This window comes from Chrysochloris asiatica, unplaced genomic scaffold, assembly GCF_000296735.1.
Source record: "Chrysochloris asiatica unplaced genomic scaffold, ChrAsi1.0 scaffold00028, whole genome shotgun sequence".
Lineage (NCBI taxonomy): Eukaryota > Metazoa > Chordata > Mammalia > Afrosoricida > Chrysochloridae > Chrysochloris > Chrysochloris asiatica.
In genome coordinates this window covers 24,668,151-24,693,255 of record NW_006408546.1, presented here as the reverse complement: position 1 = coordinate 24,693,255, position 25,105 = coordinate 24,668,151, and the positions used below count along the sequence as shown (strand labels likewise).

The window sequence follows — 25,105 nt, the reverse complement described above, 5'->3', positions numbered from 1 at the left end:
AATAATAATAATAATAAAATACCGCCACCAAATAACAAAGAAAGAAAGCAAGGAAAAAGTGAAGGAAGAAAAGGTCAGTCAAGAGAAGGAATCTGTGAAAATACTAGCTGGTAACTTTATTCTTAAAATACCGAAGCCTCAAGTTCTAATTCTAAATCTCGTGTTAAAATTAAATGAGACAATCAATAAAAAATGCTGATTATAACATCTGCCACAGACTCAACATACATCTTCATCATCACCACCATCACCATCATCCAGGGCATTTATTCAATATTCTACACCCCTGTTAACACTTACACTAAGTCGCATGTTTACCTGTATATAAACACTCTCATGCAAACCAAAAACACTTGACAATCTGAGAAAATTAACTCTGTTTATTCTTTGCACATACAGGACCTCTGCTGTGGTGCTGTGGGTAAATGTGCTGGACTGCAAAATTAGTTTGAATCACAAAGTCCGCAGTTCTAGCTTATCAGCCACTCCTTGGAAACTCTATACAGGGTCACTATGCTTTGGAATCAACTTGATGGTGCTTAACAACAAACATCAACAACAACAATTCTTTGTGCAAGGGAAAAAAGAGAAGTCAGTAGAACTCACATTGAGTTGAAGTTCATCTGTCCACTGTCCAATCAGGCGGTAACCAGGGTTACTGGTGTTTGTTGTCTGGTACTGAAAGATGTCATAACGTCCCGGTGCATCCCCATTCTTGTTAAACATGACTGGGGTTCCAGCGCTACCTGAAAGAGAATCAAGCGAGATCACATTTTAGAGTTAAACAAAATTCTGCCAAGCTTTCATGTTTGGGTTGACCATCTAAAGATCTGCGAAGAGACAAGGTTAAGGATGTCCCATTGTTAACGGGTCTCTTAAAAATGGTCACTGAAATGCATAGGGAAGTGATTGCTGGGTCTCTGGATGTTAATTAAAGAAGACTGGGAAAACAACCTGACTACCTGGTGTGGCGCTGTGGGTTAATGCGCCTGCCTGCAAAGCCGAATGAACTGCAAAATTGGCGGGTCAAGTTCACCAGTGGCTCCTTAGAAACCCTATACGGGGTTGCTATGGGTCGGAACCGACTCGACGACATTTAACAACAAGAACAACCCTTTAAATTATATTCTTTCTCAATGTTGTTATTTGGTGCCATCAAGTTGGTTCCAACTCCTGGGGACCCTATGTACAACAGAGAGCACCATGGAACCATCCTTGGAAGTCATCACAATCACCATCTGAGCCCATTGCTGCAGCCACTGTGTCAGTCCATCTGCTGGAGGGACTTTGTCCTTTATGTTTGCTGACCCTCTATACTGCCAAACTTGATGACCTGTTCTAGGACTCAGTCCCTCCTTCTAGCATGTCTCCAAAGTGTCTATGACAAAGCCTCACAAAGGAGCATTCTTGCTGTACTCGTCATAAAGCTTGGTCCATTTTTCTGACAGCCCACGATATAGTCAATGTTCTTCACCAACACCATCAACCAAAGTCATTAGTTCTTACTCAGTCTTCCGTATTCCTTGTACAGCTATTTAAACTATAGCTTCACATTTTACTTTACTATTAACCCACTTTTGAGAAATAAGTATTATTTTTCAGACATAATTCAATGAGAAGTACTAGTGTCCTGTGGAGTCAGTTTTGACTCATAGATATCACAGATGACAGAATAGAACTGTTTTCATAGGGTTTCTGGGTTCAGTCTTTTGGGGACCAGATTACAGGTATTTCTCCTGTGAAGCTGCTGTGGGTTTGAATTGTGACCCTCTTGGCAGTGGAGCCCTTAAACAATGTCATAGTGATAATGACATTAGTATGCTTTCTGCATGACACCAAGTCTTTTAAGTAAAGAACCATTTTTTAAAAATCATAAATGGAAAAATAAACCAATAAACAAAAGAGAATGTGGGGGCAGGATGTAACAAACAGGCAAAAACATTTACATCACACTATATATTTGAATATTGATTGGATTTTGAAAATATGATTGCCAATTAGTTTTAGTGAACTTAATATGTTAACAATTGTAAAAAGTTTTGTTGACTAGTATAAAAATTTAATGCCTGGAAGGTGCTTATAATCAATACTGTTGTGTTTTTTTGTTTTTTTCATCCTCTCTGGTGTCTGTCTTAAGATGCAACTATATTTGCCAGAATTAGACATTGAAGTCAATATTTAAATAATAAATATGAGAAATTATGAACAAAGCATATATAGAGAATGAAAAAAAGATGAAATTTGGATGGTTTCAGCAAAAATTACAAAGAAAATGCAGTTGGGTGGGGGTTTTTTGTTTGTTTTTTTTCCCCTAGACCCTTGGAAACAGGAAATATAGTTGTTGGTATGTGCCTGGCATCTGTTGTTGTTCTTGTTAAGTGTTGGTTGTTAAGTGTTAAGTTGTTGAGTTGGTTCAGACTCATAGTGACCCTTCATAGAATTTCTGAGGAGCAGCTGGTCGGTTTGAACTGCCAACCTTGTGGTTCACAGCACTGGACTTATATTACAGTGCCACCCCAGGAGTGCTATAATTTATATTGGTCTGGTTGTTGTTTTTAAGTCCTACCGAGTCAATTCCAACTCATATTGACCCTACTGTATAGGGTTTCTGAGGAACAGCTAATGGGTTTGAAATATTGTCCTTGTAGTTCACAGTTCAGTGTGAATCCACAGTGTCACACAAGAACAAAAGAGTGTTCTATTTCCTATCATTTACAAAGAAGTTCTAAGTCATTTACATGTTGAAATAGAATCATTGAGAACAGAACATCATTCAGCTTTTTTTTATTATTATTATTAGATAAGTCTTAGAAATGAGAAAAGAGCACTTTTGAAAATGCTTATTAGGAACTTATGGTACAAATGGCTCTGTATATACTTAGCAGTGTCTTTAGCTTCTGTGAAATTTAGGCTAACATGATATTTGTATCAATGTCATATTTTTATAAGAAGAATAAATCTTGTTTATTGGACAGGACAAAATATGCTTAGAAAAGTAAAAAATACGTTAAAAAAAAAAAAAGGCTGACCTCTTAGGAAGTAGACATGATGTTGAGAGTAGCCTCATTCAACAATCACTGAACATGAGAATCAAGTTCTTTGTCATGCTACTACTAACTGAAAGGTCCCTGATTTGAACCTATCTGCTGCTTCATGGAAGAAAGATGAGGCCATCTGCTTCTGTAAAGATTTACAGTCTCAAAAAATCTAGGGAAGAATCTACTCTGCTCTGTATGGTCAGTATGAGATGGAATCGACTCTGTGGAAGTGTGCTTTGGATTATATGATATGGCTGCAAAATACATATAACACTGAAAAAGAAAAGAGACATTGTGGTAAACTGACAAATGGCCACTAGTCAAGTTCATTTCCTAAACTCTGAAAGCTGTGTTACCTTATATAGCAATACTACTACTAATAATAATAATTATAATAATAATAATAATGCAGAGGTGATTAAGTTAAGGATCTTGAAATAGGGAAATTACCCTGTAGTATCCAGGTTGTTCTTGTTATTAAGTGCTGTCAAGTCAAGTCAGATTCGACTTGTAGTGACCCTGTAGAGGGTTTCCAAGTCACAACAAGAGGGTTTGAACTGAAGACCTTGTGGTCAGAAGTCCAGTGTTTATCCTGCATTGCCATACCAGGGCTTCAGTATCCAGATAAGTCCATTGTAATCACAGCAATATTTGTAAGAAGAATGCAGGAAGAGTCCAGGAAAGGTAGCAGGGATCCGAAACCAAAAGCTAGAGTCTCGAGAGATTTGGAGAAGGAGTCATGAGCCAAGGAATCTGGTTAGCCTCCAGAAACTAGAAAAGACAAGGAAACTGATACACCTCTAGAATCTCCAGAAGGAACCCAGCTTGCCAACACCTTGACTTTAGATGAGGGAGACCTAAGTCAATCTTCTTTGTATACAACTGGAAGAGAATAAATTTGTGATTTCTAAGCCACTAAGACAGACTAGGAACTAGGAGAGGTAGAACACTTCTTAAAGCTTAGCCACTGAAAACCTTATGAACAACACCAGAATATTGTCAGGAATAGTTCTGGAAAATGAAAATATTATGAATAACACCAGAATGCTACCAGATATAGGGCCAGAAGATTAACGTCTCAGGTTGGAAGGCACTTAAAATATGGCTGGAGAAGAGCTTCCTCCTCATTCTAGAGTTGATTGTGATGACATAGATGGAGTTAAGATTTGGGACCTTCATTTGCTAATGGAGCACAACTCAAAAGAGGAGAAACAGCTACAAACATTCATTAATAATTGGCACAAGGAATGTATGAAGTATGAATCTAGATAAATTGAAAGTTGTCAAAAATGAAATGGAAAACATAAGCATTGAATATTCTAGGCATTAGTGAGCTGAGATGGACTGCTATTGGCCATTTTGAATCTGACAATCATATGATTTACTGTGCCAGGAATGACAAACTGAAGACGAATGGCATAGCTTTCATCATCACAAAGAACATTTCAAGATCTATCTTGAAGTACATCACTGTCTGTGACAGAATAATATCCATATGTCTACAAGGAAGACCAGTTAATACACACTAACCACTAAAACCAGTAATGGTAAAATTGAAGAACTCTACCAAAGTTGGTCTAGATGGGTCTGGTGAAAGGAGATGTAGATAAGATTCATATGATTAAAAAGTGAGTAGTTGTTATCATGATTAATTGTGATCACCACAACTGTAAAGGCAGAAGTTTTGTAACAAAAAAGGAGTAGAAGTTAATCTTATAGGAACAGAGGGCCCTAGGACCATCAAGGGAGAAGAGCATGAGCAGAATGTGGGACCCTATCCAGAGAAGCAGTGACACCAGAGATATAGGCAGAGATGAAGGTATGGAGAGAGGGAGCAGCTGAGGACTGCACTCTCATGAAAAGAGAAAGGCTGTGTGTTGGCAGCCAGGAGGCAGGCTTGCAGAATGTGCCCTTTGGTTGCTTAAATGATTATATATTCCTGAGTGTTTTTGTGTACATTCAAAACGAACAAGAACAACAACAAAAATAAAAACCCCAGAGGAAATAGAAGCAAATACTGTTGGATAATGAAGCACAGAGGGGATTATAATCATTGAAATAATTTCAATGAAATGAAATACGATAGGATGAGTGTAAAACCGTTGTTCTCCCATGTAAACTATTACTCAATTCTCAATTTAAAAATAAATATATATATGAAAGAGTACATCAACAGAGAACTGCCAGAGGTTTAAGCTAAGCTATGAGGGATATCATTGCTGATGCCAGAAGGATCTTTGCAAAAAAAAAAAAAAACAGAGAAAACCAGAAAGTTGTTTACCTGTGGTTTATTGACTTTCCAAAGTCTTTTGACTAAGTGGATCATGACAAATGATATATAACATTTTGAAAAATGGATATTACAGAACACTTAATTGTCCCCATGAGGCAGTTGTTTTAACAGCGACACCAAATGTTTTCTAAATCAGGAAAGGTGTGTGCCAGGTTTGTATTGTTTTAACATAATGATTTAATTTGATTGCTGAGCAAATAATCTGAGAAGCTGGATTACGTGAAGAAGACCATGGCACAGGATTGGAGGATGGTATATTAACAACCTGCAATATGCAGATGATACAACTTTGCTTGCTGAAAGGGAAGATAAATTAAAATCCTTATTGATGAAGATCAAAGACCACAGCTTTCAGTATGTGTTGCACCTCAGTGTAAAGAAAACAACATTCTTCACAACTGGATCAGCAAATAACATCATGATACACTGAGAAAGACTGAAGTTGTAAAAGATTCATTTTGTTTGGATCTGCTATCAACACACTGGAAGCAGTAGTTAAGAAATCAGATAAATTATTGGTTAAACTGCTGCACAAGACCTCTTCAAAGTGTTCAAGAGCACAGATGTCAGTAGGAGGACTAAGGTGTGCCTGACCCCCCAAGTCATGGTATTTCCAAAAGTCCGATATGCATGCAAAAGTTGGGCAATGAATAAAGAAGACCATAAAAGAATTGATGTATTTCAGTTATGGTGCTGGAGAAGAATATTGAAAGTACCATAGATTGCCAGAAGAATAAATAAATGTGTGTTGGAAGAAGTACAGCCAGAATGCTCCTTCGACATATCATCAAGAGGGACCAGTCCCTAGAGAAGGAGATCAGGCTTGGTAAAGCGGAGGGTCAGTGAAAAATAGGAAGACCCCAAATGATATGGATTCATTAGCATAGTGGCAGTAGCAATGGGCTCAAGCGTAACAATGTTGAGGATGGCATAGGACCAGGCAAAGTTTCTTTCTGTTGTGCACCGGGTCACTATGAGTTGGAACTGACTAGATGGCACCTAACAACAACAAGCCACTAATTTGGTGGTGGGAGTCCTGGTTTGGCACTGTAGGATAAGCCCTGGATTGCTAACAAGCTCAGGAGTTCAAACCCACCATGTGCTCTTTGGAAACTCTATACAGGGTCACTGTAAATTGGAATTGGCACTAAATTACAAGTTGGTGGTTATTTTTTATGACAATAGGAATTTAATACAGAGTTGTAGATAACAGAACATCCAATTCCCTAATTTTATAAGTAAGAAATACTTAGATCCCGAAGGAAAATCAATTGTCCCAGAGCCACTGAGCTAATTAAACTAGAACAATGCTTAGTAACTGATTTTAGAATCACATACAATAGGGTTTGAATTCCAGGTCCACCATTCACTATATGTGTGACCTTTAGCAAGTTATTTGATTTGGCTCTCCTTCTGCGTTTCATTACTAATATCCGTATCAGATGATTAGAATGAGGATTAAATGTAGTAATGTATATAAATTCCTTACTTCACTGCCTTTTACATAATTCTCAATTAATGGTAATTGTTCTCTTGTAAGAAGTCCTGGAGTGGTGGTGTATGTAGGAGAAGCACTGGAGTTCCCTGGTTCAAACCCACCAGCTGCTCCTTGGAAACTTTCCTCAGAGTCTTTATGACTCAGAATGTACTAGAAAATACTTGGCAACCACATTTTTGTGTGAATTTTAATGTGAACTCATGCATTCAGGTACTATGGTGAAATGAGTTCCTTTATGTAACCTTTTTGCCTTGGTTCTTTGGAAAAAGTTTGAGAGATTTTTTTTCCCCCCCAAACCCTGAGGAGTTATCTTTGCCCTTGTTTCCAATCTGAGATAATTTGTTACTTTTGTCCATGTTGGTTGACATTTCCTGAAAACAAAACAAAACTGTAAACTGATACTTTTTATCCAGTCTGGCCTGCAGCCTGCCTTGTATGTACCTTGGTCATTATACTAAACAAATGAAAAGACAATAGTCTATGCAAATAGTTACTTTGGACAACTACAAACAGGAAGTATTTGTGTCCTATTGAGAGGAGACTGGTCAGATTGTATTCCTGGTGAGAGGGTCATGCTTTGAAATTAATGAGGAGTTTGTGTACACATGCAGCCAATACCACAAATGTCTGGCAGACAGAAGCAGAAGGAAGAAAGTGAAAGAGTAGAGACAAGGAACTTGCAAAATGAGCTATATAACGTGGGTTTATACACTGAAGATAGCAAGAGGCCTGGAAAAACCTTGTGTGTGGCAGAGCTGGTGACAGCAGGCCTGGAGGGGGCATTATGGCAGAGTGAGTGTTGACAGCAGGGAATCCAAAGGCAAAGGAGCCTATCCTCAGGGGACTATGAGAAAACCTGTGCTTGGGAGATTGACAGGGGTGTGCATGGTAGACACAAGGACCTTCTTGATTGCATGGCTAAGAAGAGTTAAGAGAGATGCCAGGGACTTAAGTGAGAGATGTGCTCTCCTCTCCTCTCCTCATCCAGGGGAATCTTCCAGACTTTGTATACTTTCTGATCCTGATCCCGAGTTGTACTCCACAGTTTCCTTAATAAACCACTTAGCTGTAAGTCTGTTCTGTGAGTTCTGTGTGTCTACTGCAATGGATTATCACACGCAAAAGAAAACAACAGAGTACCATGGGATGTGGCAGGATTGGTTAAAAGTTTGGAGCCTCACCTGAGCTTCATTCATGTTATTCCCCTGGAGTTAGGCAGGTTCTGTTATTACTACTTCCATTTCACAGGGAGCCAGCCCAGTGTCTTCTCCAAGTACCCAGCTTGTCTTTCCTAACTGGTATGTAATTTACATTTCACTGTCAGTGTAAGCACTGACAGTTTTATTTTTCAAACAGCAGAAAAGAGTTCACTCCAGGAGTGGACACTGATCCCTGATAAATAGTGCTCAGCACTTGTTTCTTTCCGCCAATCTGAGTCAATGACTCAGTTTTGGTGAAGCCAAGAGCATCATTTTGATTTCTTTTTTCTATGTGGTACCTCCACCACCCATCTGTCAGTTTCCCATACTGTGGTGGCTTGCATGTTGCTGTCATTGTGATGCTGAAAATTATGCCACTGGCATTTCAAATACTAACAAGGTCAGTGGGAATTCCAGATTAAGAAAGACTATCAATAAACACCTGGTGAATGAAAACCCCATAGATTAAACAGAACAGTGTCTGGAAGATGACTTTCCTTTGATTGTTGTTGTTAAGTGCTGTCGAGTCGGTTCTGACTCATAGCAACCCTATACAGGGTTTCTGGTACCATCTGATGCAATGTGAACGTTCAAACGACCTTGCAGTCCAGCACATTAACTTACAACATCACACCCAGACTGCTCCCTTTGATTGTTGTTGTTGTTTCGTGCCGGCAACTCGATTCCAATCCCCGATGACCCTGTATAGGATTTCTGAGGAATAGCTGGTGAGTTTGAACCACTGATACTGCAGTTCAAATGGCTTTGCAGTCTGGCACAGTAAACCACAGCGTCACACCAGGACTCCTCCCTTTGATTAGAAGGTACTTAAAATACACAGTGGCTATAACAAATGGACTCTAACATGCAAACAATCATGAAGCTGGTGTAGGGCCTGGCAGTGTTCCATGTTGTTAACTATACTGTTGGGTGAGTCAGAGCTGACTCAGTAACAACACTCACATGTTTTCCCTACACACTACCCAACCGTTCAAGGAGCTCTGGTAGCGTAGTGGTTAAGAATCAGGCTGTGAACCTTAAGGTCAGCAGTTCGAAACTACCAGCTGTTCCACGGGAGAAAGATGAGGCTTTCTGCTCCCATAAAGATTTACAGCCTTGGAAACCCTGTACAGGGTAACTATGAATCGGAACCGACTCTACGGCACATAACAACAACAATAACCCAACTGTTCCTAAAAGCACCTACTATATCAGAAAAGAGAATCTTTCACCACCCTGTGGAGGAGTCAGCACAAAACTTCCATTGTAGGGAGAACAACAAAAAATCAACATCAATAACAAACATTTTTTAATATTGTCTTTCTTCTATCAGCAAGCTTTCCAACTGTATACAGATTTTGCCGGCTATTACCAAGAAAATAAGAATGGTGCCATTTTGCAGACCATTACTATCTAGACTTTCCCAGTTGGTTCTTTCACTGGATATCAGGATACTGTGCTTTGCTGTAATCCCACAGCTTCTATTCAATAAATAATATTACTGGTGCTTTTCATACTTTTTGAGAGGAGAGAGGGTGAATAGGGTGAATACTGAAGATCTGTGGCTACAAAGGATCTCAAGCTTAACCAACTAAATATTCATCAGAAAGGGATGCATCGCCTAATCTTCCTCTCTTCTTATAATCTTTGTTAGGAGAAATGATTCTTGTCATGCCCTTTCCATTCTCATTAGTGTTCATGTTTTATAAAAAATTAAGGCAGAAGAGCTGAATACTTTATCTAAGTGTTGACTTGTAACAGTATATTGGGCGACTTTGACCTTTTTGATGAATTTCATTTTGCACCTGGCTTATTATTTCCAGTTTCTTAAACAATTTTTTGAAAAAAATAACAACCTAACTGAGCTTCCCGATAGGACAACAGGGATTTTGCTTAATAAACTCTATAGTAGAGGGATAGAGAAGATGAATAAACTTAAGGGGAAAAAAAAAGAAAAGAAATTATCAAGGGGTAAGCAATTCCTGGTTGAGCTTTCTGTGAGGTATTAGAGTGAGAGTACAACTAAGAGAAATGGGATTAAAGGAAAGAGAAGATAAATGATAGAATGTACTCAAGTCTGAAATCTCCTTTAACTGATGAGATGGTCCAGACATTTCTTTCTTTCTGAACAGTGAAGGATTTGTCCAGATGACAATTGTCAACAGCCGCCTTAGTCATGGAATTTCCCTAGCTGATGTTTTTCTCCTATTACCATTCATGAACAGATTCCAGAGTTTCTACATTGATATGCATGCTGCTTAATCTATTGCTCCTTCAGAACATGTCCTAAAACTTACTGCGTAAAGTGACGATAACACTTTTTTTGCTCATGATCAGTCATGTGGGTGGGGTTCTGTGAGGAATTTTTCTATCCTGTCTACTCACATGAACTAGAAAGTTTAAAGGCTGTGCTTGAAATCATGTGAAGACGTAGTGCCTTAGATGTCTGATATTTGATGCTGGCCATTACCTAGGACATTGGCTGGGATGGGGGCAGAACATCCACACATGGTCTGTCACTGTGGCACTTTGGTTTCTTCACCTCTAAGAGCAAACATATCAGGAAAATCAGGCAGAATCCCTATTCCATTTTATGCCTTAGAAATCACATGGTATCACTTAATCACAGGGATTCAAGGTAGCGGGAAGCCAGATCTCATATCTTGACGGAGTCATGTTAAAATCATGTTATAAGACGAACACATAGAATGTGTGATAGATTGACATGGTCGCGATCTTTATCAAAAATACCCTAGAAATATTGTGTTCTAGAAGCTGGTAAGTCTATTTAGGCACATTTTAGATTAAATACTTCATTATATATTGATTATTTAATTTTATTTATTTTTAATCAAAGAACCCACATCTGTTAAATTTACACCTCCAACTTTTGCCACCTGATCAAATGGGCCTACATAGGTATAACTCTATCATTGGCTCATGACATTGCATATATTTGGGATGCAGGGGAAATGACTGGATGTGATGAAGGCTAAATGAACAATCTTTTCTCTCAGCACATGAAAGGAGGTTAAGTACTTGGTAAAGCATCCTAAATTGATGCTTTGGTAAATGTAAAGGTCAGAATAATTAAAATGTGCTCTGCTCTTGGGGTGAAAAAAAAAAATTCTAGGGATTCAGCAAATTCTCTACTAAAGTAACAGAACACATTCAAACTTATTGAAACAAAAATCACAATCTTCCTAAAACTTGCAAAGGAAAGTTTAAATTCTTCCCAATGATCGAAATGGAGAATTGAGTTCCCGATCTGTCTCTGAAGTTTTGGGCAAATAATCTTTGCTCTCTAGGATATGGTTTATTTGAAAACCAGGAAAATGAATGAAGAAAAAAAAAAAGTCAAGTATTCTATGACTTTAATGGTTGCTCCCACCGCTCTTGCTGTCAGTGGTAGACTGTCACTGTGACTACTGTGATCCTGAAAGCTCTGTCACCTATATATTAAATGCCAGCAGGGCCACTCATGGTGAATAGGATTTAGCTGAGCTTACAGACTAAGACAGAATAGGAAACAAGAGAGGCAGATTGCTTCTGAATGTTTACACACTGAAAACTATACCCTGAATGCTGTTGTTGTAAAAGTGCCTATGAGTCAGTTTCCTGGTAGGGTTTCCAAGGCTTTAAATCTTCTCAGGTGGAGAAAGCTTCATCCTTATCATGGGGAGTGTCTGGTGGACTCGAACCTCAGACCTGTGGTTCACAACAATGCTTAACTATGGAACCAATGCACTGCCTAGCAGAAAAATGTCCCAAGTGTCCGAAGATGAAACTAGTAGGAATAGCATAAGAATATTGTCAGATATAGTGCCTGAAGATGAATACCACTCAAAATATGATTCTGCAAGTGCTGTCTCCTCACAGAAGAGTTGATCATGACAATGAAGATGGAGTAAGCTTTCGGCACCTTCATTTGTTGATGGGGCACAACTTAAAATAAGGTGAAACAGCTGCTAACCAGCAGTCATAATTAGAACATGGGATGTATGAAGTACGAATAGGAAAATTGGATGTTGTCAAAAATTAAATGGAACACATAAAGATTGAATATTCTAGGCATTTGTGAGCTGAAATGGACTGCTACTGACCATTCTGAATCTGACAGTCACATAGTTTACTATACCAAGAAAGTCAAAGAGGAATGGCACAGCATTTACACTAAAAAGAGAACATTCAAAATCTATCTTGAAGTACAGCCCTGTCTGTGATAGGCTAATACCCATAGGCCTACAAGTAAGACCAGTTAATACCACTATTATTCAACTTTACACACCAACAGTGAAAGCCAATGATGATGAATTTGAAGACTTCTACCAACTTCTTTAGCCTGAAACCGATCAAAGATGCAATCAAGATATATTGATAATGACTGGTGATTGGAATGCAAAGGTTTGAAACAAAGATGAATAATCAGCAGTTGGAAAACATGGCTCTGATACCAGAATTGATGCTGTAGATGACAAAACAGACTTTTTCAAGACCTATGACTTATTCATTGCAAATACCTTTTTAAAACACCATAAAAGACCACTATGTATAGTCCTAGTTTGGTGCTGTAGGAGAAGCACTGGACCACAAGGTCAATTTGAAAAGCAAGGTTGGTGGTTCAAACCAACCAGCTGCTGTTCATAAACCCTGTATGGGGTCACTATGTGTTAGACCTGACTTGACAATACTTAACAACAACAACACAATGCACATGAACACATGGACGTCACCATGTGGAATCCACTGAAATAAAACTGACTACATTCAGGAAGGAGTCCTGGGGTGGCGTTGTGGGTTAATGCGCCAGACTGCAAAGCCGTTTGAATAGCAAGGTCAGCGGTTCAAGCTCACCAGCTGCTCCTTGGAAACCCTATACAGGGTCGCTATGGGTCGGAATCGACTTGACGGCACTTCACAACAACAACATCCAGGATAGTGTGCATATTAGAGCCATTGTTATGACCATTGTGTATTTAAAGCAGGAAGAGATGGTGGCAAAGATCCACTCAAAGAGAGCAATTCTTCTAGGGTCTTCATTAGTCATTGTCCAACTTTCACATGCATATGGAGGCCAAGAAATTTGGAAGACAGCTATCTGGCCAACAGACTAGAAGAGATCCATATCTGTGTCCATTCCAAAGAGAGGTAACCCAACAGAACGTAGAAATCATCAAGCAATATTATTAATATCACAGGCATGTTAAATTGTACTAAATATAACTCAAAACAGCTGCAACAGTACATTAACAAAAAACATCCAGGGCTTCAAGCCAGATTCAAAGGACGTGGAACAAGGGATATTATTGCTGACGTCAGCTGGATCTTGACGAAAGGAAGAGAATATAAGAAAGATGGTTGTTTGTGCTATTGACTATATGGATCATGATCAGCTGTATCCACAGCTGTGAAAACCAGGTATTCCAACACACTTAATTGTGCTTCTAAGGAACTGTACATAGACCAAGAGGCAGCTGATTAAACAGAACAAGAAGATACTGAATGCTTTATAATCAGGAAAGGTGTGTGCCATGGTTGAATTCTTTCACTGTGTTTGTTCAATTACATGCTGAGCAACTAATCCAAGAAGCTGGGTTTTATGAAGAAGAAAGTGGCATCCACAGTGGAGGAAGACTCATTAACATATGCAAATAATACAACCATGCATGCAGAAAGATCACAGCCTACAGCTTTCAGTAGGATTGTACCACAAGGTAAAGAAAACAAAAATACTCACCACTGGATCAATAAATAATGTCATGATCAATGGAGAGAAGACTGAAATGGTCAAAGAGTTCATTTTTCTTCAATTCACAATCAACATTCATTGAAGTAGTAGTCATGAAATCAAATGATGTATTTCATTAGGCAAATCTCCTTCACAAAACCTCTCTGAAGTGTTCAAGAGCTAAGATGTCAGTTTGAAGACTAATGTGTCCCTGACCCAGTCATAGTATTTCAATAACCTTATATGCATGTGAAAGTTGGACAATGAATAATGACCATAGAAAAATTGATATATTTGAGTTATGAAGTTGGAGAAGAGTATTAAAAGAATCATAGACTGCCAGAAGAAATACCCCATCAGAACTCATGACAGTAAGAAGCCATCTCTCATGTTTTGTAAATGTTATCAGCAGAGACCAGTCCCTGGAGAAGGACATCATGATGGTAAAGAAGAGGATCAGCAAAAAAGAGTTTGTTTCCCAATAAGATGGACTGACACACTGGCAGTTGTAATGGTGTAAAGTGTAACAAAAATGATGAGGATGGTGTAGGAAAAGGCAGAGTTTCATTCTGTTATGAATAGGGTTAATAAGAGTTGGAATTGACCCAGTGGCACCTAACAACAATAGTTGCTTACTTAAGGTAACAGGTGAGAAAGTAATTAAATCGAGCAGAGAGGACTATGCCTTACAAAACTGCTGAGGCTTGACATCAATGAATGTCATAAAGTCTCTGAGACAAAACTGTCTGATTGGGCATAGGGCAGAAAAATACATCCAGCTGCCCACAGAGCTGGACTAGATGCTAACACAGGGAAAGAGAAACCCACTGTCCTGCCTGTGAACCTGGCAGATCTCATATAATAAACTGGCATAGGAAAGATGATGCTATCTCAGTCATTTCAGATCACACGTGTCAATAAATCAGTTGTGGAGCCAGACACCCTAGGTTCCAAGCAGTAAATCTTTACTACTTAGCTTTATGGTTTTGAGTGTCATGATTCTTTTTTCATGGAAATATTTTATTGTGAATTGAATGAAGTTTTAAAAATAAGATAAGGTTTTATATTTATCAAATCATACACTTCATTTCATCTCAATGCCCTCCATCTAACAACAGGTACCCCACTCTCTACTTGTGATTCTTATTTCCATTCCTCCTTTCCAACTTTTATGAATTTTTTCCTTAGGTAAATGTTGCCCTTTTGATTTGGAATGGCTGACAATGACAAGTACATCTTACTAGTGTTGTTGATCCCCCTCTATCTCTACCTACCACTTAGCTGATAATTGAGCCACGAGGGTGAAGTCAATTTCAGACCTGAAATGTGGCCAGGGCCATAGTTTCGGTTCCCCCAGTATCTCTATGGCCAGTAAACCTGGTCTTTTTTATAATTTTGAGTTTAGTTCCACATTTTCTCCTACTCTATTCAAGACTTCTAATATTATCCCTTTCAGAGCAGTTGGTAGTAGTAACCGGACACCGTCTAGTTCTTCTGGTCTTAGAGTTGCAGAGCCTGGAATTCACATGTTCTATTAGTCTATTGCACTAATTGAGTCTAAGCATCTTCAGTTTTCATCACTCTTCTTTCCTCCACACATGGATCAATCAAAAATTGTAACTTAGGTGGCCACTCGTGAGCTTTTCAGATCCTAGTTGCTACTCACAAAAGTAGGATGTAGAACAGTGTCTTAGGAACTATGTTATGACAATTTACCATGCTTCCCACCATGATTATGATTATGGGGCCTCAAGCCCAACATCTCATTGCTTCAAGGTGTTTGGTAATGTCTAAGAAGTTGTCATAATGTTGTCCCCTGTAGGAGCCCTGATGTGGCGATGTAGGATTATCATTGGACTGCTAACCACAAGGTCAACAGTTCAAACCCACCAGCTACTTCTTGGAAACCCTACACCTGGTCACTATGAGTAGGAACCAACTCAACAGCAGTACTTAAAAATAACAACAAGACAACATATCTGAGGAAAAGTTCCCTACTTACCATAGTATCAAAACCATGATGTATTGAAGATTAAGTAAACTGATACAGGCACACTAAGCATTTGATAAATGTAAGCTCTTTATGTCATCAAAAGTTTACCTGTTCTAGTTCAATAATATACAAGGCTATTGTAGCAAAATGGGACTACATACAATCTGGATGATGTATCAAAGAAGAGTCAGCAAGAAGATTCTAAAAATTCATTTATAGCCAACAACAGAGCAATGGTCAGACATATCCACAGGACAGAATACAAAACCCAGGACCAACAGCAGTATATGAAACTTCATTGTTACGGTTAGGAGCTCTCAAGTCAAGGACTCATAGTGACACTATGCACAACAGAAAGAAACATGCAAAGTCCTGCAACATCATCACAATTGTTGTTATGATTGAGCAAATTGTTACTGCCACTGTGTCATTCCTTCTTGGTGGGGGTTCATCCTCTTTTTCATTCACCCTCCACTCTATCAAGCAAGCATGATGTTCTTCTCCAAGGATTGGTCCCTCCTGACAACATGTCCAAAGTATGAGAGACAAAATTTCACCACCCTCACGTCTAAGGAGCATTCTGGCTATACCTCTTCCAACATAGATTGATTTGTTCTTCTGGCAGTCCATGGGACTTTCAATACACTTCTCTACCTCTGTAATTCAAGTCTATCAATTATTTTTGTTGTCTTCTTTATTCACGATCCAGTTTTTAAATGCATATGAGGTGATTAAAATTACCATGACTTGGGGCAGGCACATCTTAGCCCTTCAAACTGATATCTTTTCTCTTTAACACTTTAAAGAGGTCATTTGCAGTATATTTGCCTAATGTAATATGCCTTTTAAATTTCTTGACTGCTGCTTCCATGAGTGTTGATCATGGATCCAAGCAAAATGAAGTCTTGGACAACATCAATCTTTTGTCACTTTATCAACATGTTATTTACTGCTCCATTGGTTAGGATTTTTATTTCCTTGACATTGAGGTACAATGTATACTGAAGGCAAAGAGTGCACTTCGGTGTGAAGATCTTTATTAGTAAGTACTTCAAGTCCTCTTCTTTTCCAGCAATTAAGGTTGTGTCATCATTATATCACAGGTTAATGTGTCTTCCTCCAATCCTGATGCCATGTTCTTATTCATATAATTAATTTTCTCAGATTTTCTGTCCAGACTGAATAACTATGTTGAAATGGTATAAATAATACTGACAAACACCTTTCCAGATTTTATTATTTTTAACTTTTTATTGTGAATCAAGCAAAGTTTTACAGAAATCATCAGTTTTCATTCAACAAATCATATACTTTGCTTCATTATGATTGTAATCGCCTCCATTTACCAATAATTAACAGTATTTACCTCTGTTCACTTTAACTATTGCATTCCTCCTTCAGTCTTCTGCTACCATCATTTCTTCTGCTAACTTCCCTCTTGTTGTACAGTGCCTGCCCTATCACACATGTCAACACATGTCTTCTCTCTAGCCCATGAAAAATTTTACATCCCCCACATCCCTATATCCAACACCGATAGTTTCTTTTATTAAGAAAACCTTTTCCCAACTTTTAACAACACTGGTGAGAGACAATATTTGTACTTCTATGATTGATATATTTCATTCCGCATAATGTCCTCCAGGCTCATCCATTTGTGAGATGTTTTGCACATTCAACGTTATTCTTCAATGTTAAGTAACATCCCATTATTTGTATGAACCAAGTTTTATAACGATTCTTCTCTTGATGGGTATTTGGGATGTCTCCATCTTTTTTATATAGACAACATATTGAAAGATTTTGGTTTCTTACCCATTCTCCTCTTTCTGTCTCTTAACTGGTGTATTCAATCTATTATATTCAGTCTAATTCTCGAAAGGTATGACTTGATTGCTGTCATTTTGCTGTGTGGTTTTGTGTGGTGCTGCTGGTTTCTTTGTTCCACATAATTTTCTGTGCAGAGTTCATTTTTTGTGTGGGTTTCATTTTCATTTTTGTTGTGTTAATGTTTATGAAATCACTCTGATTTTCCTCTTTTTAAAAATTTTCATATGCTGGTTTACTAATTTTTCTTTTCTTTTTTTTAGGTTACCTTGTAATTGTTTTCTCTCTTTATTTAAGAGTCTGTTTTATCTTTAAATCTATTTGACGTCCTTGCCATTTGGCATTTCTGTATTGACACAATTCCCTCTTTTTGCTTTATAGTTGACTTCATTACAAGTTAATATCTCTGGTTCCATATTTTCAGTCTTGTAAGTTTGTTTTACTTTAAATACCTCTAAATCTGGACTGAGTTCTGCATGGTGTTGACATGTATGATGATCTCACATTGTCTGCTGTTGTTGGTTCTCAGTCCAAAGAACACCCTTTAGACTGAGGTCTGGTCATTACAAATTCCTTTAATTTCTGTTTTATCAGGAAACTTCCTAATTTCACTGTCATATTTGAGAAACAGCTTTGCTGGTCATGATTCTTGGTTGTTAATTTTTTTTCTTTCAAAGTTTTGTACATGTCATCCCACTGACTTTCCGCCTGAATGATTTTCACTAAGAAATTAGAGCTTAGTCTTATTGGCTATCCTTTGTAGGTACATTTTGTTTTTCCTGAGCTGTTCTCAGGATTCTTTCCTTGTCTTTGGTTTTAGAAAGTTTGATTCTGATATGTCTTGGTGATTTTCTTTGGGATCTATCCGGTTTGGGGTTTGTTCAGCTTCTTGTATGCTTATGTTCTTCCATTTCATGATGTTACAGAAGTTTTCTTCCAATTCTTCTACAATTTACTCTGTGCTTTCTATTGGTTTTCCCTGTTCTGGAACTTTGATTACCCGTAAATTGTTGCTCTTCTTGGTCTACCACATAACTCTTAGGCTTTCTTGGGATTTTTTTCATGATCTTTTCTGATTGTTCTTCTGGCATACTAGTATTGAGAGATTTGTCTTCAAACACATGAATTCAGGCTTCCATTGTATTCAATCTATTCCTTTGCCCTTTCAATGTACTGTCCATTTCTGAAATGTTAGTATTAACCTTTTGGATTTCTAATTGCAGGTTTTGTGTTGTTTCAAAAATTTGCATTTATTTTATCTGTTAATTCTTGTAGTGTTTTTCTAAATTCTTCTAAAGTTTTTTTCTTTCTGTGTTCTCCATGCTTCCCTAGATCTTTCTTTTAGTATTTTGAAGGTACCTAAGTATCATTATTTTGAATTCTATTTCTGTTATTTCCATTACCTTTTCTTCCTCAGGAATGTTTTCTGAGTCTGCATCATGGTCATTTGTTTGAGCCATTCTGTCTTGTTTCTTTTGCTGCGTCTCAATTTACCCAGATGACCACTCAAGACTCTCAGGATCGATAAGGAAGCCTTTATGAGCTGGCCAGCGACTACAGCCTCCCTAAAAGTAGGAAAGACTGCAGCCCTGACCCAGTTTTTCAAAGAGTATTTCTACATAGGCAGTCTGACATTATCTTGTACAAACCAACGGTATGATGTATGCTTCCTGCATCATTTAATATTTTGTCTATAGTGTTGTTGTTGTTAAGTGCCGTCGAGTTGATTCCAACCCATAGCAACCCTGTTTTTCAAATCGGGTTTTCAAGGAGCATCTGGTGAGCTTGAACCACCGACCTTGCAGTTAAAATGACTTTGCAGTCTGAATGTGTTCTTGACTTTGGTTTTATAGTTCCAGGTCTTTGAACCTTTAATTATAATATCCTTTGACAATTTTTGTTCAGCTCCTTTACTTCGTCATTGCTTCCAGTCGTTTTAGCTTCTCTGGGCTGAGTAAAAGTTTCTTACACCCACTTTGGCATGTCCTTTCTTTCCTACCTGTTTACTGACCTTCTGCTTTCTTCATAGATGATGCGCTTGATGTCATCCAAGAAGTCTCCTTGTCTTTGGTCATTGGTGTCTAATGCATCAAATTTGTTCTTGAGATGGTCTCTAAATTCAGGTAGGTCATATGTGGGTTCTCATGAAGTTGTTTTCATTTTTTGCAGCTTCAGTCTGAACTTATATATAATCAGTTTATGGTCTATTCCTAAGTCGGTCCCTGGCCTTGTTTTGGATGACGACATGGAGCTTCCCCATCATTTATTCCCACAAATATAGTCAATTTGGTTTCTATGTGTATCCCACCTAGTGAGATCCACATATGTGTTGTTCAAAAAACTATTTGCAATGAATCAGTTGTTTTTGCAAAACTCTATCATGGGATCTCTAGCATTATTTCTATACCAAGATCATATTCCCCAACCACTGATCCTTCTTTGTTTTCAACTTTTGCCTTCCAGTTACAAGTACTGATCAATGTATCTTGATTTTATGTTTGATCAAATTCAGACTGAAGAATTTGGTAGAATTTTCTAAATCTCATCATCACTGGCTTTAGTGATTATTGCATAAATTTGAATAATAGTGGTCTGAACTGGTTTTCCTTGTAGGCGCATGATGATTATCCTATCCCAGACAGCATTGTGAGTTTGATAAATAGTGAAATTAATATTTATTGGACTCTGGGAAATTGGTTATATATATTTTAAAACTCTGTAGCTAGATCAGAAAGAAACTAGAAAAAGTAGATGATTTGAACTTAAACAAATTTCTTTTTTTTTTTTTTTTCTTTCTGGTTTTATATAGAGTCAATTTTGTCTACATTTTAATTTGAAAATTATTGATCCCCAAATTGGATTTATTTTCTTTTCTGTTTGATTCTCGGTAACTCTTGAAGGATTTATATAATGAGGATTAGTAAATAAGTGCTTGATTTTGTTTGGTTTGGTTATAAAGATAATATAATCACCTACATCAGGAATGGATTGATTTAATAATGGTACTAAAGTCCTTATATTTTATTACCATTTCTTCATTGCACTCTTAATGTCTTTTTCTGGTCCATTATCACATGTGCAGGCACACTGCATTTAAAGTAGTATCTCCCTTATATCTTCCTGTCTGGAACAATTCCTCTGCCTATCTTTATTTCTTATCACCCAGGCATTTTTGTAGAGTACTGATCCTTTATTTTGTAAAATGTTCCTCAATTTGCATTTGTCTGTATCTCCTCATGATTATATTACGGTTATCTACTTTTGGTAAAAAGACCTCAGAATTTCTGTGGTGCCCATGCTAGTGTATCATAATACAAGGCACATGGTGTCGCTAAGTCTCATCAGTTCTAATAGTTCACGTGCGTCTAGAAAAGTGCCGCCTTCCCAGATTTCATTAATAAAAAGTTAATGTTGTCCTTTTAGTAGTGAATATGTAATCTCAATGAGACATACTTAGAAATTATGCAAGTATTTTGTTTTCCAATGTATTTTAGCTCAATAATTTTAACATTCATTAATGATGTTGTCCCGAAAAATTATTACTGGGATTTTCACAAAATTGTCATTTTCTATTTCCATCTTCTTATCATTCCATCATGGCACCCCTTCTTCTTCATTTATCAATCCAATCCAATAATTTCTTCACATCAACATGGACTCAAGTTATATATTTAATTTTTTTATTCAGTGAGGTAGAATTCCTTATTGTCCCAGAATTGACCAATGGAACACCTTCACGTTACTTCTTGTGTCTTTGCCACATGATTCCATGTGTGTTTAAGCACTTTCTTAATTCTGGGAACAACATGATCTGTTATAGTCATCTTGTACTTTTTTTTTGCCCAGTTCTGGAATCAAGCATTCCTACAGGGAGCCCTGGTCCTTTTTATAGGAGAATGGTGGTGAGAAATAAGATGTAGGTCCTAGGTGTGCTCATTTTTACTGAGTGCCATGTTACTAGGAGTTCCAGTATGGCACTGTGGGTTAATGTGCTGGACTGCAAAGTTTGTTTGAACCACAAAGTCAGTGGTTCAAGCTCACCAACTATTCCTCATATACAGAGTCACCATGCGTAGGAACCGACTTGATGGCACTTAACAACAACACTGTTCCTAGGTCCACTCAGTGAACAGAGCTAGTCACATAAGTATGTATGTTGTTGTTGAGTGCCGTAGAGTCGATTCTGACCCATAGAGACCCTCTACAGGGTTCCTAAGACACAGCTAGAAAGCCTGAACTTCCGACCTTGCAGTTCTAACAGCTTTGCAGTCTGACGCATTAAACCACAGTGCCACACCAGGATGTATACATACACACACATTGTCCGAACCAAAGCCACTGCCATTGAGTTGATTGTAATATAGGGTTTCTAAGACATTTGTATCTATTCCTATATTCATCCATTTGTATGCACATTAAAATCTAGGAGTTCATGCTGACATATTCTATTACAATCCAACACCATAGAATTCATTCTAACCTTGCCCCCTCCCCCCACTACCTTATTTGTAATTTTGTTCTTTGTCACTGAGAAACCCAGCTCTTAATGCCCACAATGTATTGACTTATTTGCAGGGTTCCTATGAATTAGAACGATTCAATGACACTTAAAAACAATAACAATATATATTAAAAGTACCTTCAGACTATAAGAAACAACTATCCTACATATTGTACAATACCTATGTAGAGTTTTTTTTGTTTGTTTGTTTCCAACCCTATGGGATATAATCAAACATTGTTTTCCCAAGTGATTTGCAATTGTTTATTGTGTTTTTTCCCTTTTTCTTTGACTGTTGTATGATTGTATTATTTATTTGAAATATATATAATAATAGGAGTCCTGGTGTGGTGTTATGGGTTAATGCTCAGGACCGCAAGGTTGGTTTGAACCACAAGGTTGCCAATTCAAGCTCATAAGCCACTCTTCAGAAACCATATACAGGGTCGGTATGCATCGGAACTGACTCAATGGCACTTAAAAACAACTACAAAATAATAACATGCTAATTTTCTTTGACACAGTTTGTATTCATCTGGGTTATACCTATATTTAATTTAATATTTTCTATGTAAGCATTAACACAAAGGGTTAATGTTATGTTAATGCTTGCATACACAGAGTCCTGCTGTGGCACAGCTGGATAGTGCACTGGACCACAAGTTCATTTTGACCTGAATGGTCAGCAGTTCAAGCTCACCAGCTGCTCCTTGGAAACCCTATTCAGGCTTGCTATGAGTCAGAACTTATTTGAGGGCACTTCACAACAAAAAATAGCTTTTGACACATACTCAAGAGTAAACAACACTGATTGAGCCACAGTGTAACCACATAACTTAAGACACACAGAATACAATTTTTTAGGATTAAAAAGGCAAGGAAGTTCAAGAACTCACCATTGAAGTTAACATTACGAATATACTTCAACAACTTCTTGCCCCCAGCTTGTTCCATCTCCGGACAGACACCCCGGTAGTCAGCACAGAGATCTTTGTTCATGTGATGAAGGGCGTGAGCCATAGCATAGACAGCATCTATGACGAACTGAACCTTCCCCTCCTGCTCATAGTTGGAGTCTTTTCCAATTCTCTCCTGCCCTGCACATTAAAACAACAAATACACAGGCAAGATTGGTACTGAATAGACTGTTGTCACGTGCATTGAATTTCAAATATCCTAAAGAAAACAGTGTTAATGCTTTTAGGATTACAGTAATTCAAATTCTGTAAAGGAAGGAGCTCTGGTAGTGGTAGCGCAGTGGTTACGAATTGGGCTTTGTGCTCCTGTAAAGATTTACAGCCTCGGAAACCCTGTTCAGGTTCGCTATGGGTCGGAACCAACTCAACGGCAATTAACAACAATAACATCTGAATTTTGGGTTCCTCTCTGAGACTGTCTTAATACTTGGTGGTACTTTACTTTGGAGCATATTATACTAACATTTTACATCTCTTAGACAGACTTTACAAACAGCACTGCAAGTGACATTTTTTGTAACAGCACACCATAATATTTGAAATATACTAGTCCTATAGAATCAAAGATCTCTAAGATTGGAAGCTGGGTTTCCCCATTCAAATCTTTAAAGCTCAGCTGCTCTAAAGAGGTGATGGGAAAGAGGCAAGTGATAAAACACAAACAAAATGCCACACTTGAACTCATTATTTTTACCTACAAACTCAATCCACTTCATGTGTGACCTCTCTCGATTGTTGCTATTACTGGCATGTCAGATGTTCAAGTTAAAAATCCTGGTGTTTTTCCTACCTTTCACTCCTTACTTTCACAAATGTACATCTGATGTGTGGCCAAGTTCTGGCAAGTCTACCTTTTAAACAGTAAAGTGTTTCAGCTCTTTGACCCATGCCCTTTGTATGCCCATGTTGTCTAAGTATGCCTGCACCACTCAACCCTTGGTGCTCATCATTTCAAACTGCAGAGATAATCAAATCAATCTTGTGCTCTAAAGCCTTCAATGGCTCTCCAGTACTACAACACAAAATCTAACCCCTTACTCTGACAACTGAGGTTATCCATTATTTTGCTAAACTCTGCCTTACAATAGTAGAAACTGAAATAAATTAATGCTGGGAGTTTTGGGTTGCCAGCTTTCCATTGATACTTAAAAAAAAAAAAATCTTTACATATGCAGGAAATATGCATCCTGATTTTACAGTCTGGAAAGTTGAGTCATATAGAGATTAAATCCTGTGCCCATGTCTTTTACAAGTGGAGCAAAGATGACAGTTCAGGTCAGTCAGACCCTGAAGTCTTTACTCTGGGTACTACTTTGCCCATGGAGCCCTGGTATGACACTGTAGGATAAGCACTGGACCACAACATCAGTTTGAACCACAGGTTTAGCAGTTCAAACTCACCAGCCACTCTTTGGAAACCCAATACAGGGTCGCTATGAGTAAAAGCCAACTCGATGGTACATAACAACAACAACCTTGCCCATGGAGTCCAGGTATAACATAAGATCTAGACTAATAACCAGAGGGTCAATGGTTCTACCCTACCAGCAGTTCCTCAGAAACCTTACACAGGGTCACTATGAGTCCAAACAGACTTAATGGCACTTAAGAACAACAGCCTTGCATGGGCTCTATCTTGCTGATATACATTGTTGTGTTCCTGGCAAGTATGATGATTTTTTTTCCTGTACACATCATATACGTTCTTGTGAAGCTACCTTTGATTATGTTCTGCATTGTCAGAAATATCCTTCCTCCTGATTTTATCCATCATACCTTGTTTAACTGCCATTGGCCCAACCCAAAAGCTATTTTACAGTTGTCTTAAAGTTGTCTTACAACGTGTAAGCCAACACTTACATATTGAATCACAATGAAGGCTTTTCAAAAGTCTTCAAAATACCAAAAAAGTCTTATCAAATTGTTATTATAATGTTAAGGGTTGTTGTTGTTGTTAGGTGCCATCGAGTTGGTACTGACCCATAGCGACCTAATGCACAGCAGAATGAAACACTGCCTGATCCTGGGCCAACCTCACTACTACTGCCACA

At 38.0% G+C, this 25,105-nt stretch overlaps 1 protein-coding gene across 3 annotated transcripts in view; it reads right to left on the bottom strand.

Annotated features, from left to right (window-relative positions):
- The window catches only part of GRM7 (glutamate receptor, metabotropic 7), a 1,560,849-nt gene that overhangs the window by 519,451 nt on the left and 1,016,293 nt on the right, over positions 1-25,105 (bottom strand). For all 3 annotated transcript variants that reach the window (XM_006846627.1, XM_006846628.1, XM_006846629.1), the window contains exons 6-7: positions 22,974-23,174; positions 607-746 (exon numbers count right to left, since the gene is read on the bottom strand). In XM_006846627.1, the coding sequence (XP_006846690.1) occupies positions 607-746; positions 22,974-23,174 (341 nt within the window). The remainder of the gene's footprint in view (positions 1-606; positions 747-22,973; positions 23,175-25,105) is intronic.